This window comes from Falco punctatus (genome assembly GCF_963210335.1).
Source record: "Falco punctatus genome assembly, chromosome: 1".
NCBI lineage: Eukaryota > Metazoa > Chordata > Aves > Falconiformes > Falconidae > Falco > Falco punctatus.
This window is the reverse complement of record NC_137580.1, coordinates 73,155,622-73,176,720: the sequence shown is the minus strand read 5'-3', so window position 1 is coordinate 73,176,720 and position 21,099 is coordinate 73,155,622. Positions and strand designations below refer to the sequence as shown.

The following is a 21,099-nucleotide window of genomic DNA, read 5'->3' as shown; positions in this document are numbered from 1 at the left end:
TGTAACCTCTTCCTAATTAAAATGTTTATAAACAGCAATTTTTCCTCCCCATCTGATGAAGAAACTGATTTTTCTCCACTTCGGATTTTTCTGCACTTCACAAAGCCTGAGAGAAAGTCCACAACAGAGTGAATTTTGGGAGAAGGTCAGTGCTTCTGGAGAAAGAGGGATTGCAAGAAATCATGCTTTGCTGTTTACATTTTGTCCTTCGTTGTAGAGCAGACCATTTTTTCCAGTTCTTTGCCCCTATCTCCATCTCTGATCCAGCTCTCAAAACAGTCCTTAACTAACGAGGTGCCTTACAAATCACTCTTAAAACAAGAGATGCACGACAGCTATTGTGGGCCTATGAGATGCATTAGCTCAACCTTTTCTCAGCCATTTTTTTCTCCTTTAAATGTAGCTGGAATAAACTTTTTTTATTTCTATTGCTCTGAATTCTCTATCTACAGCCATGACAGTGTTGCCTCTTATTTAGGTGCCCTGGCTAGAGAGCAACGGGCAGTGGAGTGAATCTGACTAATTCACCTAGAAACCCTGTGATGTCTTCTTCTCCACCCCTACAGTCAGCATGCAGGTAAGAGACTTTGTTTCTACGATTCGCATCTGCTTCCCCATCTTCATTCTGTTTCCCTTTCCCTCCCTAAGTTGTTCCTATTCTTATGAAACTGTTTCCTCTAGAATTTAAAAACAAAGAAGAAAAAATCTAAAAGCCCCTATGGCACGATCCTCCTCCTTTCTCGTCATTTTTCTAGTAAGCAATGCCCTTCTAAAGAAAGAATTGTTTGTGTTCAGCCTTTTGCTGTTGTTCCTCTGCCTCTGCTGAGATAGGCTGGGTTGTTCCTTCAGGTGTAGCTTTACTCATTTGCAGAGGGAACAAAACAGTTAGCTACCTTCAAAGGTGCTCAAGATCCATTTCATTTTTTTAGGAATACCTATGGGAAAAGGGAGGATTTTGTTCAATCCCTTTTTCACCAGACCCTGGGGCTGGTGGTGAGACCTTTGGAAGAGACAATTGTCCTTTGGAACAGGGCTTATAAATTAATGTCAGCAGACTAACCCCACCCAGTCCTCTTCATATCTTGGATACTTTTTTTCCTGGCTTTTACTGTAAGCCTTAGGAAATGTATGGACATATATGTACACAGCTTAAACATGCCTTTGAGTGGAACTGAAAAATGAGGGCCTGCAAAGAGATAAACACTCAGAGCCTAGAAGATATTTTTTTAAAGCACTAAGATTCTACAACTATTTCTCTATTCAATCCCTTTTGTCAGGTAGGTAGGCTATTATCAGAAAAAAAGGTACACAAAGTCTTCTGCGTCCATTACATAAAGGCCACTCATAAATCTTGTTTGGTTCCTTGCTGGCCAATGCCATTATTGCCCTGGTGGTTGTTGACTAGAGGTCTCTGGCAATCTTAAGTGGGAGTAAAATGATGCCCTTCTGCTGTGGGATGGTTTGGCATTGGCTGTGGAGATGTGTCCAAATGAACGTGCAAGCAGCAAATGAAGACTCACACCCCCCCCCCCCCCCGCCTACTACCATGAACTTAGATCAAGAAGCAAAACTACCCCCAGTTTGTATATAAATAGAACTGTATATAAAATCTAATGCCATTAGCTTACACAAATTGTGTATGCCAATCATTCTACAAATTCTTTCCAAGCAAGCAAATCCTCCATAAATCTAAGAGATAATCAAATACAATGTCTTGCGGTCACTTTACACCTTTGGTGACCTCATCAAAGCATGCCAGTGCTTTGCCAAAATCCATGACTCTGTTTGCAAACTTTAGCTGCTCCAGAAAGTTTCAGCACCTGATGCAATGTCACTTTTATTAAAACTCCTGCTTGTTTTAGTTCCTCCTTTTAATTTAGCTAGGGTCAAGCCAGGTTTCTAGCCATTGGAGTAAAGCTGCATGTGAAGAACGACCGCTACTGGAATGGTACGTCCTGTATCTTGCCCTTAGCTAGAGAAGTTGATACTTCCCAAAGATATGGGGAAGAGGCAAAAGCCATAAACTAATAATTTATTCCTGATATTTAAAGTGTTTCAAGGATTAAAGATTATGTTCGATATCACAAATTTTTAAGGCAAGGTGAAAATGCAAAATTATTCAAGGCCATTCCTCTCTGAAAACAGCTGTCCCCCAAAACTGATTAATGAGTATAAAGGTCAAGTGTGTTTTATTATTCCTAATAATAGACACAATAGGTTTTATTTTTATCAATGCCTGCAGTCTGAATGATATCAAAGCAGCCAACAAAGTATTTGTCAGACTTTTTGTCTTGGCCTTAAAAAATCCAATTCACTGATGAGAGTAACTGCATCTTTCCACTGGGAAGTTGCAAGGCTGTGTGAAAAGAGGAGCTCCCAGTTTCGCTCCTGAAGAGCAAACCTGCATCACAACTAGCAGTAGACACCAACCCTTTGTCAGTCTCAACACATGAAGGGAGATGTTTAAGAGAGCGAAATGCTCCCTGAGGCCGAAGGGACCAAGTCATGGTTCACAAGCTACATCCAGCCATGAAGAGGTTGACCAGCAATCATCAAAGGCACAGGCTGAAATGAACAGCTGAAACTGTTTTCCAGGTTCAGTAGTTTTTCTTTCTGATTCAGAATGAGGAGGTAGCAGTAAGTTTGAAGGGCCAGGCTGCTCTTACTTGGAAAAAACTGAAGATATTTGAGAAACTACACTTAAGTCAAGAATTTTGTCTAGGGGTGAGAAGAGGAACTACTTGTATTAGATCAGGTGGAGAACTCACAGTGCATTTTCTTTGAATTTGATTTCTCCTACAGCAAGCCAGCTTGTGTCTCCTATTATGCTCATACCACACAGTCTTCTGTAAAAAGAATAAATGCCATCCAGAAAAATCAGTGAGGTTACCTTGTCCCAGCTGCTCTGAAGTTTGTTCCAGGATTTTAGTCTTGCAAGGCTGCTAATGCCAGCCTTAATTTATTCCACTCTATGTCGGAGTTAAGAATACCCCCCTAGTTATTTATCATCAAAAGGGAGAAAGCAGATTTTTTGCATTAGTGCAACTAATGGGATACATAGCACTTTCTGTTCCAAAACTTACCCTGAGTAACTGCACAAAGCCCTCCCGCTGCCCCATATGTCCCTTCTCAACGTTATTTCAAAAACTCATACGTTTCTTTGAAATTCATCATTTAGGAGTTTCTTATCAACTTTCTTCTTTCTTTTTTTTTTTTTTTTTTTTTTTTGTAGACATCCCCATTTCCTGCACTTTGTTTAATAGTTTCCCAAGCAGTCCTATATCTGATAGTTTCCTGAAGTGCAGGGAGATAAAATCTATTGCATTTCTGTAGTCTAGCAAAGGGATTCTTCTATCCAGGAGAGGTATGGAGTGAGTTCTACGGCACTTATTTTTAGCCAATATGATTAATTTTGTCCTATCTTTCCTTCACGTCAGTATCTACCTCTATCATATGAAAAGCTACTTTACAGTCCTGCATATTTTTTGGCTTGCAATAACTACATGTGGCTGTTAAGCTCACCTTTTTCCCCACACGTTTTCTCTTAAGTCAGACCTTACTAACACCATCTCAAGCAATCGATTGCAATCTCTGCCTGCTAAAATGTCCATAATTTTGGCAGTCACAGTTTGGTGTGCCCACCTTGCCCAAGGCTGCTTCAGCATGAGTAGCTGGCTCTGGTGATGAGCTGTCCCCTGCGATGGTGGGGACCCACCCCAGCCCCTGGACCAGTGGTGCACCTACATGGGGATAAGGCATTGCTGACACAGCTGATCTAAGGAATCACTCATCAGGTCAGCCAGAACACAAAAGTTGTGCAGATGGATGCAGAGAGGTCAGTGAGGCAGGGTGGGGGAAGTTATGCAAAAGTCTGGCTAGACAGTCCCAGAAAAAAGAAAAACCATAAGCCCACACCCTCTGTCTGGTGATCCTGATGACTGAACAACAGTGGAAACATGTTTGTTTGCCAAAAAGAAAGCTTCTCTCATCCTTACAAGGAGCTGTCTACATTTGTCTCTGGCTTTGTGGTCCTTTTAAGTGCTTGCATCTCCAGCAACAGGAATGAAAGGCTGGTCAGAATTAATCACTGGAATGAAATTTGAGTTTCCTGCCATCACTCATCCCTTACCTCTTCCTTTCTTGCTGAATAGATAAGGAGGTGGCTCATTCCAGAAGGGTTTGTTTGCTTTATGAGGCATTTCAAGCAGAGCGCCCAAGGCTGTAAGGTTACCCCTGCGGGATGGGGTGTATTGTTCTCGGCAGTCAAGTTCTGATTTGTGCAAGAAGGAAAAAAGTAATTTCTCATGCTGTTTTCCCTCTTGTAAATTGAGCTGGTTAGAGGCATTATTTTTGAAAAAGTTTTGGTGAGACATGGAAAATGTGCTCTGTTCTCTCTGCAATGATTTTTTTCTTCTAACAGCAGCTATTTTGAAATAAATCTGATTATCCTGTTCCTAGTACACGTATTGGCTTATGGCACTTTGAAGTGTTTTATGGTATTTATGTGCTGCACGCACGATGTGTTATTTTCTTAAATCCATCATCATTTTTTTTTCTTCTGCCCTTCCTGTCAGCTAAACAGAGATAACTGAATGTGGATGTAAATTTTATGGGTGGAGAGGGAAGGAAAAGAGGAGGTGGAGGGGGAAGGAGCAGCAAATTGTTTTGCAAAACGCCTCTGGGCTGGAGCCATGCTTTTGTTTGAAAACATAGATGTATACCCAGTGACTGCTAGTGTTAAAAATAACATAGTGGTAATAATCTATGAGAAGGCCTAAGCTATAGGTCATGTAACTATTAATGAAAAGCTCTTATGGGTCCTAAATGCCCTTTGCAACACATTTGGTTCATGTCTCAATCCACATGGTTTGTGGGATGAGAGAAACCAGCCCACAAAGCCTAATCTGACGATTCTTGTGTGTGCCTCTGTCTCCCCACAAAATTGTCATTAATCCAGTGGTTAGTCCACTGAGAAACAGGAATTGAGGTTAGGTGAGCATTGCTGCCCTGCTAGAGCCGGCCTGGGAGCATGCGGGGCGGGGGGTGGGGGTGGGTGGGATGGGAGAGCAACCTGCCTTGGGGAGGGGCAGCCTCCAGTGCCAGGGTCTGGGTTGTGTCCTATAGAAGGAAGCTTTTTGAGGAGATTTTTCCCTTCTAGGCTAGGAATCATGGAAACCCTGCCCACAAAGGAGAAGTGAAACTATTTTTATCGCCGCTTATGCTTGCACTTCCCTGGATTATTCAGATACTGCAATGATGAATGCAGTAACGCTTGCAAGTTACTCAGCTACTACGGTGTGGCAAGCTATATGAGGTAATACAGAAATATTTCATTCATTTCCAGGGACCAGCTCGCTGGCCCTTTTCCAGCAGTGCTGTAAACTTGTAAAACTGATGGATCAGTTTCCCAAGGGTCTTTATTACTGAGACTTCTGACTTCTCAGCAACTGGAACAGCCTTGTAAACTATTCAGACCATGCAAGATGCTTAAAATAAGCTTACAATTAGTGTTCCCTAGGGTTTTGTGCTAGGCTTCTTTTCCCAAAGACTCTTTTCTGTCATATTTATCACAGAACAATTGGATGTGACTTTCTTGTGGCTTATCTCAACAAAAAAGGGCACTTCTGGATGAAATTAAGTGCTACTGCTCTCTTCCTCAAAGGAAAAATCACTGCAATGTGTGTAAATTATGTCTCAGGTAGGTCTGACAAATCCCAGCCTTTGGGATGATTTGGATCTGGTTCCAATGAGGCTTAGCATAAACATGTGTATCATGAGTCCCAAAGATAGTTCTGCATGTGAATTAAACTCTACAAAACACTGTTAATTTTACTTTTGTCATTTAAAATCCAAACCAGTGCATGCCTTGTATGTCTCTCTCAGCTGTTCTGCTTTGCTGTCCCTGTCCTGTGTTGTTCAGGCAACTGGTTCCTGAGTGAAGCGGTCTTCTGTTTGCTGATGTGTGGCTTACAGACCAGGTACATCATCATTACATGTGATACAGGATTAATTTTTTTTTTTTTATAAAAGGTTGTCTTTAGAGCAATTATGGTTTTGAAAGTTGAGACAATATTTAGACATATAACATGACGCTATACTGATTTTTTTATTTTATTTTATTTTATTTTTTTACCCAAAAAGGGGAAAAAAAGAACATTGCCCGTGTATGCTTCTGGAAGATAAAAGCTATGCCCTTCCCCTTCAGTTTCAGGCAAATAAAAATAAAATGGGAGCAGAAGAACCACTTTGTTCCCCAGCCCTGCCCCCTGGGTGTATAAATAGCAGGCGTCCCTGTGGCCGGGTGGCTGCTGGAGTGCCTCTCATTCCAGAGATCTTTGGCCACCCCCTTATCAAAACAGAAAGGCTGACTTCACTCCCGCTCTCCCCTGATTGATTTCATGTTGGAAACAGGTAACATGACAGCTTCCATTGTCCTTGAATTAGCCACCTACTTCCAGAGGTCAGACAAACAGGCCGGAGGTCCACAAACTCACTTCAGCTAATTGCTGCCAAAATTCTTTCTCCACAAAATAAGCAGGGGCTGGAGCAGTCCTGGGTGACAAATGTTCTCTGGAGAGATGGGCAGAAACCATCCCAGGCGGGCTAACAAGGGGTATCGAGCTACAGGGCTGGAGAAGAGGTGAAATGCGAGACAAAGCCCAGTGCCAATTTTAAACTTAGGACCTGGAGCCACAGAAAGTTTCTACTTGATTTTATCAGGCTTTGAAGTTTCGGTCAAGTTGATGGTGGAGCTGAACAGTAGCATTAGGACAGGGCTGTCTGATTCGATCCTGGTGCTCAGGAGGCTCGGTTTTACACCGGGCACTGGCATGGCCCTTTATTTGCTGAAAGTTTTCTACAGGCATCAACATTCCCTGCTGGCTTTCTGCTTTTGTATTTTTAGAAATAACACAAGTTTAGAGGCAATGGGTGGTGGCTAACTAAAACTTTTCACTCTTTGCCCTCCCATTTTCACTTCACACACACACCCCCTTCCACCAGCTTTCTAGCTGTTGCTTTAATTAGTCTCTAATATATGTTTCTATCATGTAGCACAGGCACCACAGCTACTGCTGTGCACCCCGGGTCACGCACTCCACATGTACACCATGCCAAAGGTGATTGATGCCACCCTCCCGTCACTGTCATATTTTCTTAAAATGAAAACTCGGAGAATGAGAGGGTTCTATCACTGTGCTTTGCAGGGCTGTCCTCATCCGAAGAGAAGGAAAGTGCAGGCCTGTGCACAGCTAATATTTTGCAGACACTTCATGGTCCTCCAAAGTACTGTCAGCTCCTGTTTATCCCTAGATTGATTAATCTGGCTAAACATCCCACCTGTAGCTGCACAGATGCTGTGGAATGCAAAGGCGGCACGTAAAGCCAATTGCATTAGGTCCTGCTTCACTTGTGGTGTTTGTATATTGTCCAGCCTCTACAGGAACTGGCTGATATGTTTTTCTTGGGTGGCTATATAAATAAGCTCTCAGAGAATAACGCAGATTTCCAAAGTTTTGATTTACCCATGTTAGGCCACCACCTTGTCATGTGAAACATGGATGAAAGATACTTGCCTCTCAATAACAGCTTTTTCTTTCCTTTCCTCTTTCCTTAATCTGTGTAAAAGAGTTTCTTACCCTTGCTTTAACAGCCTAAAACAAACTCTAAAATTCTATATTTCCCATCTTTCTTTTGTTCCCTGTCTTCTTTTGAAACAAATGAGGCTCTGAGCAACCTGATTTAGCTCAAGATGTCCTTGCTTTTTTGCGGGGAGGTTGGGCTAAATGACCTTTCAAGATCTTTTCCAACCCAAACCATTCTGTGATTCTATGACACTAATAAGTTTTCTGCTTCTGCTGCCTTGCCAACATTGGCATGAAAGCATTTTGTGTCTATGACATTGTGAAATGTCTCTGTATTTTAATATTGGCTCGCTCTGTTTCCTTCTTCAGTCAGACATCTGAGTGACCTTTGACTCCTTCTAGCTCTGGTCTGAATATCTCTACAGATGGTGCTTGTGACACTTCTGCACTTTCCTCCCAGCGTGGCTTCTAGGGCTTTTCAAGGGCAGCTCATGTCGGACTGACCTCACAGCTTCTTTTGTCAATGCAATTATAAACAAAAGGAATGTGTCAGATCCCATTTGTCTAGGTTTTAGGACAGCATCTGATGTCCTGCTCTCATCCTCATGCTGGCGCCACAGTTTTTACGCAAGGTGAGCAGGAAGAGCGCAGCAGGTAATACTACAACAAGAAGTACCAGGCAGAAAGGTAGTTAATGAAGTTTATATACTTAAATATATATAATTATATAAATATATGGTTATAAAATTCAAAGTTCTTGTAATTATTCCTGCTTAATGTTTTCATCAGTAAACTAGGCACAAAAACTACAAGTTTGCTGATGGCATTTGTGGATGACAGAAAGCTGGGAGGCACAATTAGGAGGCAGCAAGATCTGAAAAGTACTATGGGAAGAACAAAAATGCAATCAAGTTAAATTTAGCAATCAAGTTAAACGACAAAAGCTCACATACAGAGATTACTTGTCAGCAAGCTGAAAATGGAGGAAAAGTAGAAGAAAATAAATCAACTGAGCAACTCTCTGGTACGTCTGGAGCACTGATGTGATGTTCCTTGGAGAAGAAGGAAATGTCATTCTGGGACATGTCAAATGAGATGTTTCCAGTGGAAACACCACATCCATTACAGAAGATGACATTGGTAAAGTGTCCTCAGGACGCTGTGTTTTGATGTCTCATGTCCAAGAAAAATACAAATCTGAACAGGTGTAAAGAAAGGCTACTGAGATCACCAGGAATGCCGTGATCTTTCCTTACAAATGGAGGCAAGGCAAGCTCAACTTGTTCAGCCCAGGAAAATGAAGGTTGACAGGGGATATGATTTCCATCTAAAAATACCCAGGAGTGAAGCAGCGGTGAAGGAGAATAACTATTTAAACTTGTCTGTGACTAAACTTAGTCTGGAAATAAGAAGCAGGTTGCTGGCCATTAAAACAAACAGAGGCAAGGACAGCCTTTGGATGGGAACAGCTGGGACCAGAAAAGCACAAGTGCTTTTAAGATGTAAATTCAATTGGGAAGAAAAGCTATAGCTCCCTGGGGAGGGAAAGGCTGAGGCTTGGGTTCTGTGACACTTCATGTTTGTGTGACTCCTGGATCCACCCGGGGGGGAGCGCATGGAGAGGTGACAGTTTCTGATTACCAGCTAGGGATGTGGGATGCTCTTCGTTGCCTATGGTCCTTTTTGTTCCTCCTGCTTGTCTTCATTTATGTATGGTGTTTCAGCCAAAAATACTGGCACAATGCAGGTTTCATTCTTCTGCTGTTGACACCCAGCTGTGTCTATGTGGCAGCCAACCTTGCAAAGCCAACAAGGAACAGGTGTTTTCATAAATAAATCATTGTAACATAATGCACAGGTAAATATGCCACTGTTGTGTGCAAATTTTGTCCAAATTTTTAAAGTGTATAAATATTCTCTGGTGGTTCGGGGTTTTTTTTTCTCCCCATTCTCCTCTGTCAGTAAAAATTAGAAGTATTTTATTTACTATGGGAATAACTGTTAGCTGCTTTATTATTTTTTGTGGGCAGCAGCTAAAATAAGATTTCCTTGATGTTTTCTCAGATCTTACTGCTCTCATGGTTGATTTATTTTGTTTTATTTTTTTTTCCCCAGAGAAATATACCTCTAGGGGTGGTTACAAAGTCCCGGAGCAGTTTCTCTGCAGCAGAGGTTTTTGTATGGATTTACCTAAACAGTTACAAAATCCAGGTCAGTTAAGTCAGCGCAACAGGAAAGGTATGTTCTGTTCTTTTTTGCCCTTAGTTTATTTCCCGACACTTGCACATGTCTTGCACTTGTTAGACCTGTTGATGCACCAGGATTTCACTGGTTGGATTATGTTCCTTTTTGTACCAGTTCAGTCACTTGAACTGGCTGAAGTGCTTTGACTTGCTGAAGGTGACATGGGGTTGTGGTGGCTGAGCCTCAAACAGCATCTACCGAGTGCCCATGCCTGAACTGCAGAAAGACCTGCCTTGTGAAAAGGCTGTGTGAATTGGCCGTGCTGGTGTGAATTAGTGGTGCCAGTAGGAATAACGCCGGGCAACTGCCCGCTCCCTTCCTGCGATGTCTGTCCAAGCCTGTGTGCCAGGCTGTTCCCAACCTGCCAGGCAAAGCACTCTTCGTGCCACAGCTTGCACCTGCTCCCTCCCTACTAAGACAAGATATTACATAAAAGATTATAGGTGAAGCTGCACCTCTTCTCCCATGACATGAATTAGCATAAATAACCACAAGGGTTGCTCTGGAAGTTTGGCTGTGTACCTGCCAATCCCTACTTAATTGGTGTTCCGGGTATATGTCAAACGTAACTCAAAGACATCACTCAGCAAGCCCCTCCTGCGCAGCTGATGGACTGTAATTAAACCACACCAAGCCACAGATTTCTGCATTAACTGCTCCCTGCCATTAAGGAAAAATAAATTTAAGCAGGCAGCTCACTTCAAGAAGCAAGAGCGTGGATGATTGAAGGCGTTACTCCTGTAACGTGCTTGGCTCTGTCAAGAATGGTAAATGTGAAGTCTGATTTTTATTTTATTTATTTTTTTTTAGTATTTTCTTCCCATGCATCACTGTGGTTGAAGAAGCAGAGGGGGCTGTGTTAGCTTGGGCTAGGGTAATCCGGTAGTTAGGAGCTGCACAGGAATTTGGAAGAACTGGTTTCAATTCTTTGACAGTTAGTTCCTTGCATGTATAAATGTTTATTGCCTCTGGTCACCATCTGTAAAATGAGGCTAATGCTTCACAGCAGGGCTGAGGATGAAGCTGTCCAGGCTATGATGTACTGAGAAGCTTCAGATTGGATTCAGTCCCTAAAACGGGCCATATTTAACATGATAAGTATGTAACCTGGAGTTCCTCAAAAGGCATGTTGTGTTCCCTGGAATTCAAAGATTTAGTAGCTGTTTCATTGATTTGGACTCGCAGGGAGGAAATGTTTAACCTGTAGCACGGGCTGTGGCCTCCACATAGGTGGTCCTGCTTGTACCTGAGAAGTAGGGAATGAACCAGATTTGCCTAGCTTACAGCTTCTTGATGAACGACCAGGGTCTGGATGCATCTACTCAGTTGCTACAAAGGAGTCCAGTAATAGCATACATTTATTTCCTTTTTTAATACCATTTACCAAGATTCTGGGGACCATAATAAATAAGGAGTATTTTAATGGTAAATATTACTTTTTCTTTAAAAAGAAAAGCACCAATAGAGAAAAATTAAAGAAGGCTTGATAAGTTAAAATAAAGAAGAAATCAGAATACAAAAAAAGACCATAAACCCATTTATGACATTAAGAGCTTTAATGGCTAACTAGCTAAAATGGGAAGCCCAACACTCTTAACGTTTCAGTTGGAAGAAAGCCAGGGTCTTAAACAGTGGCCTGACCACCGACATGGTGGGTGAACTGCAGGCAGAGAGGGCAACAGCTACAGAAGCAGTAATGCAAGAAAACACACCCTGTGGAAAAAACAGGCTGATGAGAAGTGAAGATGGGCAGCACAGCTGGAGGAAGAACAGGGCTCTAAGCACCAAAAAAAAAAGAAAAAAAAAAAAAAGAGGTGACAAGTAAGACTAAACTTGACTATGGGGCTTTTTTGGTGACAAAGCTGACCCAAAGTGAATTGGGTGGGTGTATCTGCTCAGCTGGCTGGATCCTGACCCCTGGCGAGCCACTCTGCCCCACCGCTGACTCCTCCTGTGCAAGGAAGTCTTTCAGCTAACTGGAGTTATTGTGGTGGACAGGATGTATGACAGAGGATGTAATTCAGCACTGGGTATCTTTCCAAACCAGGGACGGAAAAAAACCAGCAAAACAAACCAACAACAAACAAAAAAGCATCCCAAACCACAAAACAATAAACAGAAAAATGAAAGTGCTTCTGCGATACCTGTTCGAGGTAATCTGGGCTTCCAGCTTGCTGTGTCAAAAGCTGACTGCAGCCCCTGCTTCTCAGAGACGCTTGGAACATACCTGATTTATTTCATTGTTTGGCCAGAGAGCTATTTTGGAAGTGGAAATAAACTTTTAGGCTATAGATTATAATCACATTAACCTTTTTACAGAGATGCTTACTTTAGGCTGAATTCCAGCTATATGCTGACTGTAAGTATTTGCATTAGCTTTTAGTCTGGTAGAAAAGCAAAAGTGAAAGTAACCACTAAAAGCACAGCTTGCAGCTCAGTGCCTTAGCACACAGAAAGCTGATGTTAGATTAACTGCTGCTTAATTGAGAATCATTTTACTGAGCATTGTTAATCTGTTCATAATTTATGGGCTGCTTTTTCCATTTAGGAGTGCCTTTTTTCTACTTCAGGACCGCAGGTGATATTCTCTGTCAGAGTTTTGCAGTGCCCATTATCTGGCACCTAAGGCATTTCATTAGCATTTAAACAAGTCTTAAGTGCCTGAGTAATTTTGAGATAGGCTGTATCTGCATGGCTAGCTGACTACTGCATTTAATTAATTTCCAGATTTCTTCCTTCCTTGTTCTGAGGGAAAAATGCAAGCTCTGTCAAAAATGCAGTGGTGGTAGGAAAAACAGACAGGCCACAGTTCTGCCTGCTGCTGAGATTTCTTGCTCAGTTTACTATCTCTTATTTCACTATTCAGCTCTACTGAAAAGCTTTTTCTGGAAGAGGAGAATATCTGAAAAGTGACCAAGAATGGAGAGATCTCCAACTAGTGAGTTGCCTCTAACTCTGTGCTCTGTCTCTGGAGGCAAAGGAAAAATAGATTCATTTGTCATGAACTGATCACTCCGCAGAAAAGCGAAGACAAGCCTGCCAGCCTTGATCTAGGAGTGGCACTGGCCTGAGTGCAAGGGGCAGGCATGGTGTGGAGCACATGCAGACTGGCCAAGGGTGAAACCTGCTGCAATGCCTATCAGCAAAAGTCTCCCTGCAAGTTCTCCTTCAGTCCTGATGAATTAATGCAACGCAGTGTCGAGGTGCTGCATGTGTAGGTAGCTTGGGCAAGCTCCTCCTTGAACAAGAAAAGCTGAAGGCTTTTGGAGAACTGAAATGGAAAAAGATGTTTTTCCTTAATGTGATTTAGTGCAAAATCAAGCAGGACCACTGGCTGTGTGCTCTGGTGAGCTGAGAGCAGATCGCTACCCAAGCAGTCAACACAGGGACGCGCCGACCTTGGAGATGTCACATGAGTCACGTTGGGGAGTGGGGTCCTGATGCTTTTTCTGCTCTATTAAATAAAACAGCATGGGAGTGACCTAAAGCCCTTGTGGCACAATGAAAAATCCCTGTGTTGGGGAATTTTTAGTTCCTTGGATTAAAATCATGTGAGAAAGTCTGTGTGTGTAATGGGGATTTTCAGTTTTGCTTGATTAGAGATACTTAATAGGAAAAGAGCAGCGTAAAGAAGACAGATTTCCAGAAGAGTGGTTTGGCTACATTAGTGCGGGGTTTAGATGCTTTTGGTTTTTTGTCCGGTGGTTTGAGATGCATTTGTCCTAGTCAGGACAACTGAGAAGGCGCACACAGCTCGGCAGGATAATGTTAAAACACCCCTGTTCAGGTTTGCTTATCTAGGGCTGTGGGGATGGGACAGGCCCTGGTTTTATGCAGGCCCAGGCACCTGGGGCTGGGGTCTCCTGCCACAGCATCCAGCCCAGGGGCTCCCTGTCAGGGTAGGCGGTGTAGGTGTGGGGACAGCAGGGCCATGCACTGGCTCTGGGCTGTGCAGATGACAACCAAAGCAAGGGACAGTACCTCCCTCTTAAATGGGACCATCCATGATAAGGACCTTGCATTGTGTCGGCTGGTGATGAGGGACAATTTAAAGCGATCTTCAGCACCACAATAAACCCATGCTTGAAGAGGGGATTGAAGTCCTTCAAACTGTAGTGCTAAGGTGCTGTTAACTAGATGCACATTTCTTTCACAGCCGTTTTTACTTGTAAGGACATTTGACACAGGTGAGGTGTGGCAGGACCCTGTGCTGTGAGGGGCAGCGCGATGTCACCCAGGTGCGGCCGCCCCGCTTTGCCTCGTTGCTCCCTGCCGGGTGGCAGCTCCCGCAGCCTGGCCCGCCTGGGAGTGGGGACCGTGTGGGCTCTGGACCCACAGCCCTGGGGGGAACCAGCACCCGCTCGCAGGTAACGCATCGCCTAACGTCGTCTGGTTGAGCATCACCTCAGAACAAGTGTGATTTCTTGCACCCGCTCCTAGGGACTGGCTGTGCCAGAAGCCTCCCTGTCCTCCTGGCTGGCGGACCCCTTCTATTTTCTGAGCCGAATTTATTCACAGCCATTTGTCCTCCTGCCAGCATCGCCTTTCAGCTTGAACCAACAGCTCTTCTGCCCCGCTGCTGTCGCCCACTTCGATGTGCTCCGGGAGGCAAGAACACCCCCGTCACCCCTCGCGTTACCACGCTGAGCAAACCGAACTCCCCCTTTCCGTCGGGTCCCCTGCCGCTGCAGCTGTCGCAGCCTACCTGGGGCTGTGCTAAGGGGATTGTACATTAAACACGGGGGGGGAGGGGGGGCGCTTTGGGGGGCTGCTTCCCCCCTCCCCGTGCCCTCAGGCCGGGGGCTTGGCGCGGCACGGGGAGACCCAGCACCCCCTCCCCGCTCGCCACCGCGTTCCACAGGTGCGCCTTCAGTTGTATGTGCGTAAAGCAAAAGGGGGACCAAGTGTGCGCGTCCCTATTAAAAAAAAAAAAAATATTAAAAAATCGGGACCGCCCGGGGACGGTGCTTTTGAGCCTTTCCAGCCCCTGCTCCTCTGCGCACCGCCGCCTCGTCCCGGCGCTGCCGGGCAGGGCCGTGCCGTGCCGTGCCGTGCCGTGCCGGGGGAGGAGCGGCGGGGGACGGAAGTGAAAACAAGACCGGGGGGACGGAGCCGCCGCCTGCAGTCGCGCCGCGGGTGCCCTCGCCTCTCCGCGCCTGCACCGCGCCGCCGGGTGAGTGCCGGCCCGGCCGCGGTGGGGCGGGCGGGCAAAAAAAAAAAGGGAAAAAAGGGGGCAGAGAGCAAAAAGTCCCAGGTTGGACGGCGTTTTAAAGTTTTAATTTATTTTTTCTTTTCTTTTTTTTTTTTTCTTCGAAGCGTTCCGTGCGGTTTGCCACGGGCTGGAGAGCGCCCGGCCGGGGCTGCCGGTGGGGCGCGAGTGTCGCGGGGGCAGCGCCTGGCAGCGCTCGTGGGGTGCCTTGTCCTGGGCTGCGGGGCACCTGCGGGGCTCCTTGCCCTGGGCCGAGTGTGCAGGGGTGCGGGGGGCTGCTCGGGCACGGGGCTCTGGAGTGCCTCGGTCCCCAGGCTCGGTGGCACCCATGGGGCTGCGCTCCGGGCTGCCTGCGGGGCTCCGTGAGGCTGCGGGGGTGCCGTGGGCAGAGACCCAGCGCGCTGCGGGGCTGTCTGCTCCCCCGGCCTGCGACAGCCGTGGGGCTGCTCGTTCCGGGGCACTTAGAGGGCTCTGGCGGGGGAGCTGGGCGAAGGGGGAGCCGCCGGGCGCGGGGGGCTTGTGCTGGCGCGGCCACCCTTCCCTGGGCGGGGGGTCACCCGCTGGCCGCCCCCCGGCACGTCCCCCCTTCCCGGGGCGGGGGGGCTCCCTGGCCGCCCCGGCGGGCAGCGGTGAAGGCGAGCGTGTCAGCCTGGCTTTTGAAATCCCCCTTTCCAGCGGTAGATCCACCAAGCGTTTGATCATCTAAATGAAAATTGCACAATTTCACCCTTAGCTGGTTTGTTTGCGCAATGCTCTCCCCACGTGAAGCGGGGCTGGTGGGTGCGATACTTTCAGCTGTTGCTGTAGCGTGTTTTAAGGAATTTGTTAAATGAAACTTCGAACGGACCTCCTTTGTCTGCCGTTTCTTCCCGGTGTGTCTGTAAGGCTGGAGATGCAGACATGGCAGAGTCGAGGGGGTGAGAAGGGAAAGATGAGTGATGCTGAGCGTGATGCATGGCATTTCAGCATGCAGGCTCTCCCCCCCTCTCCCCCTAGTTGCTATAAATGAAAAAGAACAGTATCCTTTTCTAATATCATTGTATCTTTTTCTAGGTCTGTGATTGTAACTAGCTGTTACTTTGTTTAAAAAAAAAGGCCCAATAAATAACAAACAAATATACCAGTCCTTCAGTTTCAGCGGGCAGGTAAAGCCTGTGCTAATGACCTGCATCTGTGCTGGTCACTAGATGTGGCTTGCTTTTCTGCAGTCTCTAATTTATAGGGACCTGTCACTGAGGTGGATTTCATTTAGAGGGAATGAAAAAAAATCATATTTTCATATGAAAATAAATCTGTGACTAAATAAACCCCTCTCCTTCTAAAGGAATTTGGTGCACGGAGCAACTCATGCTTCTTGCTTTAGGGGTGAGCCACCCCACTAAGAGTCCTAGCTCAAAATTGGTGGAGGCTTTTTGTTACTTTTCTTACTCAGCCACATAGAAGCCCAGTGGTGTGTGTTTCCCCCTCTGTACATTGGTGCTCGTTGAGACTTTTAAGGAAGGATTGAATCGGCACTTGGGGTCAGAGCTGCCCCACTGCTGGATGCCAAGAGGCAGGGGCATGTCAGGAACTGCGCAGGTGCCCAGGCACCTCTGCTACCAGCTCTGAATTTTGCTTCCTAATACATATCCTGTTCTGCCCAATGCCAGCAGCCCCATTCTGGTTACCTGAGCAGCTGTCGGTGTGCATAACATTTACCATTTGGTTTAGAAAGAAGTCTGAGAGCAGTGGATCTCTGTGGTTCTGGGAGGTGAACCCAGAAACTTGTGTTACCAAGTGGGGAGTGACATGAAGTGTCCATCCCTGCACCGGTGGGGGCTGTGTGGCAGCCCTGCTGCGGTGATCTGTGAGGGTAGGCTGCACTTGCAAAAATCCCCCGTGTCCAAAAAAATAACACAGCCCCCCTGCAGTGTATGAACAGCTCAAACCGGGCTTTGCAGAGCTCGGTGAGATTTGCAGCCCATTTGCTTCTGCTTGACTGAAGGTCCACCTTAAATGTCCCTATACGAGTATGGAATCTGCCTGTGTCCCGGTGTAGTCTTACAGCAGCCCTGGTGTGCTCCTGCCTGGCTTCTACCATACAAAAATAGATGGCACCCACTACCTAAGATGTCATTGTAACGTTGCTTATCTGAGGTGAAACTGAAGCCTTTACCTTTGACGCTGAACGGCGATTCGGTGCCTGGGTTGCCTTTTAAAGGTAATTTGTTACCCATATGTGTGGGGAGGGAGATGCTTGGATTTTGCTCCCTCGACATTGAGTTGTGACCGTGGGTATTTCGCATTAGTTCACAGCTTTTATTTGAGGGTTGATTTTAATATCTGTTTTGTCTGTAGCATCGTTCTGCCACTATGAAGCTATGCTATAAAAATAAAAATTTTCTAGAGACTTTATTTTCTTCTGATTAACTTCAAAGCTGTGGTGTTTTGACATCGTTTTGAAACTGTGGAGACATAATGTATTTAGAAACAAGCTTTGAGCTGATGACATGGCAGCATATGATATTCATTTTGTTAGAAATGAATGTGCTAGTAGTGCTAATTTCTTCCATACTAGGATTCAAGGGATACTATCAATTCATTCTTGTCTCAGCATTGACTTTTTTTAAGATGAGCTTTAATAATGTTGGGTGGTTCCCCCTGACCCCCAGTCTTTTGTAAGTAAGGAGATGCCAAACATCTCAGCACCAGAAGTTCTCAAAGTCCCAAGTCCATTTTACCAGTTCCCTAGTTATATTTCTTGCCAGGTTATGGAGGAGAACAACACATGAGGAATAAAAGTACAAGTAATGACAGATCTGGTGTGGGTTTTTGGCTGTCTTTATACTATGGAGGAGAACATGGGCAAAGAAAGAGGACTTTCAAAATGGGAGACAGTGCCTTTTGTTTTTATCATTGTTAAATTAAAACTCTTAATTCTCTTCTGCAGGCATCGGTTCTTTGGATTTGATCCTTGAATAATAAACATCATGAGCAACTACAGCGTGTCTTTGGTCGGCCCGGCTCCTTGGGGTTTCAGACTTCAAGGGGGCAAGGATTTCAATGTGCCGCTGTCTATCTCTCGAGTAAGTGCATTTGCCTCTTTGCCTGCGTGTGGGTATCTGTTATGCTGTGGCTGACCTGCAGCCCTCAGACAGAAGTATGCAGAGCTGTTAATTAGAGATGCTGGGGCTCAGCTTGTCCTGTGGCTTAGAGGGCTGGGACCGGGGTGTGCGTGATGGGGGTGTGATAGGGGAAGCCGGGAAAATGAATCTTTATTGTCTGAAGGCTTTTGTCCAACAAAATTATCTTAGGAAGGATGTGTTCATTTGAAATGGTTATTTGATCTGCATTTATTTATGTGACAAACAAAAGAAACCGCCCTTGAATGCCCCTCCCTGCTCCCACCCCGAAGACAAGAGGTGCAGAGGCTGGCAGGAGACAAGCAATTTTGCGCGCAGGGCTCAGCCGGTGCGGTTCAAATGGGAGGCAGCAGGGAAAAGTCACTCATGAAACCCTTGTTTATTCAGCAGCTCTTAGCAGCTTGAGGATCTCCTGGTGTCTGTTATTGCAAATCCCACTATTTACAATAAAAAGGCACTTAAGTGACAGTAGTTGTAAATAGCAGTCTATGCATGTGTGCCTGAATGAACGTGCCAGTTTCTCATCAGCATTTCATGGAGTATGTGCTCTGAAGTGGTATTCAAAGGATTTGAGGAACTAAGTCAAAACAAATGTGATCTTTGTACCCAGGCACTATCTAGTTTTCTACTTTAAAGCCACGTTTTCAGGAAAGGCTTGCCTTTCAGCATGGGCTGGGTTTCAAAGCCTTCTTCAGATGGCTGAAGCAGTTCACATATAAAATACGGGCATGAACTTTGCAGTATTGAATTTATAGGATTATTAGAATTCTCTGGGTGAAGAAATTGGCTTCTGATGGCTCCATATACTCTGGCACCTTCAAATCTGATTTGCAGTGTGGAAGCATTTATGTACAAATGACCCCTTCCCTGTCTGCAGCTCTCCTCTCCCTCCTGCATATTTGTATAGTTTAGTGACAAAGATTAATTATTTTTTACACCTGTTGGGACTGCAGAATTGATACTGCCCTGGGCGACGGAGCAGGTTTCTATTTGGGTTTATGCATCATGGCAATATTTTTAGCTAATCTCAACTAGCAATTCAAACTCTGCCAATTCATTTAGACTTGGCTTATCCTATCCACTTGTGGATTATGCTGGTGAAGTTAAAATACAGTTTGGCTCTGGAATATTATTTTTATATGGCTAAAATGGACTGGAGAGCTGTAGGAACGCCTGCCTACAGACAAATACAGCAGATACCTGAGTCAAAAAGAGGTTGAGAAGCAGTTTATTCCAAAATTTTTGGGATTTTAAAGCTAAACTGTAATTCAGTTTCTTGTTCAGTAGCTTGTTACTCCTACAGTATCGAGTAATGTGACCTGGGGATATGGATAGCACTCTTCTGATTTGTCAGTAGAAGTGCTCTCACGACAAGGATTGCGAAAGCATAGACTCTTGCTTGCATCGGTACTTGTGCATGGTACTGATGAGCAGTTAAGCGCTATAGACAGTAAACTACAGTAAACAACTAGTTTTGGGGAAGGGGTAGCTTTTTTTTGTAGGCACCTCTGCTGTCCTGGAGATCTAGAGTGCAGTCCTGCTGTAAGCAGGCTTCCCATCTAGAACATTCTAAAGAGGAAACGTATGTTGAAATTAGCTTAGGCTACTACTGTGTTGCAGGAATCAAATATGCTGTTGCACGGAGTAACCTTGGGGAAGTGGCCTAAGTAGCTACGTATAAAAGCCTCAGTTATGGGATTCCCTAATAACAAATGTCAGTGCCCACAAAAGCAGATGTAATAAAAGATGGGGACCAGGGTGGTTTTAGAACTTTAATTTGTGCATGGGAGGGGGAAGCACAATGCTCAATTAACCTATTATACCTCAGCTGGACTGTTTCTTATTTGCAATTAAGAACATGCAGATAAGTAGACTGCTTGGTATTTATCTCTCTGGCCTTTGGATCAAAAAAGTGCTTAGTTCTGGTATGCCAATCCAGCTTTGGCCCGGTAGCTGGAAGAATTCAATGCCATGTTCCTGGTATGCTAGAACAGCATGTACTAGTCACCCCCCAGCCCTTCTTTTCCTGATGAAGCACAAATGCCTTCCTGTATCTGAAGACTGCTAATTGAATTATTTTAGCAAAACAGTAATGAGACAGCAGAATTATGTTCTTTGGCAGGGAGGATTTCTTTGGTTTGGTTTTGTTTTTAATTTGTCCTCTAGCTGCTGAGGATGAATCTGGCTGCACTGCTGGGGCTAATTTCCTGCTTTAGTTGAAACTGCTTGAAAGTAAGTTCAAATAAAGTACAGTTTACAAACCACAGAAAATACACCCATTTCTAAAGCTTTTTACTAATTATTTGAATAGATTAAGATCTTGTATGGTTCCCTGGAGAAAGTTTTTTTAGTAAGTCATCTGGCTTTGTTTTCATATGAGTGAATTGATTGTTTCAGAATCAACACAGACCACTGAGAAGGCAGCTACTTAATAGGCATCTCCACCTGATAGATTTGGGAGGCATTGTCACAACACTGAGTGTTGGATGTACAACACGGGTCCTCCTCGTTTCTCAATTATTTCCACACAAAATTTATGTCCAAGTTGCAGGATGTTCTGCTAAACAGAAGCTGGGTCAAAAAAGAGTATCGGACCAAGTAATTGCAGCTGAATTATTTTGATTTTAATCATGATTGCTAATAATAAGGGATCTGCTGTTGCTGATACCCGCGTGGATCTGTGGTCTTGGATAAATCCTACTGATGCTAGGAATATGTGCAGTTTGGGAATAAAATTGGTCTGCACTCAATAGATTCTTGACTTCTAGGTTTGTTTGTGCAAGAGTTTGTTTCTGCTGGGATCAAAATAAGGAAATGCAGTTTTGGAGATAAAGCAATCCAAACACACTGCTAGGCAGGATTCCTGGAGAGGCTCTTGCCCGTGCTAAGTATTATATTTACAGAATTTGGGGTTAATGGTATCTACAGCATGGTCCATGTT

At 44.8% G+C, this 21,099-nt stretch overlaps 1 protein-coding gene across 9 annotated transcripts in view; it reads left to right on the top strand.

Moving 5' to 3' along the window:
- The first annotated feature begins 5,798 nt into the window (after positions 1–5,798).
- The window catches only part of PDLIM5 (PDZ and LIM domain 5), a 142,014-nt gene continuing 126,713 nt past the window's right edge, over positions 5,799–21,099 (top strand). The window contains exons 1-2 of one of the 9 annotated variants that reach the window (XM_080368841.1): positions 5,799–10,594; positions 17,966–18,101. In XM_080368841.1, the coding sequence (XP_080224967.1) occupies positions 18,006–18,101 (96 nt within the window). In that variant the 5' untranslated portion in view covers positions 5,799–10,594; positions 17,966–18,005. Of the gene's footprint in view, positions 10,595–14,673; positions 15,082–16,190; positions 17,237–17,965; positions 18,102–21,099 lie in introns of those variants that run through there. The other 8 variants (XM_080368838.1, XM_080368839.1, XM_080368840.1 and 5 more) reach the window with 8 other exon arrangements.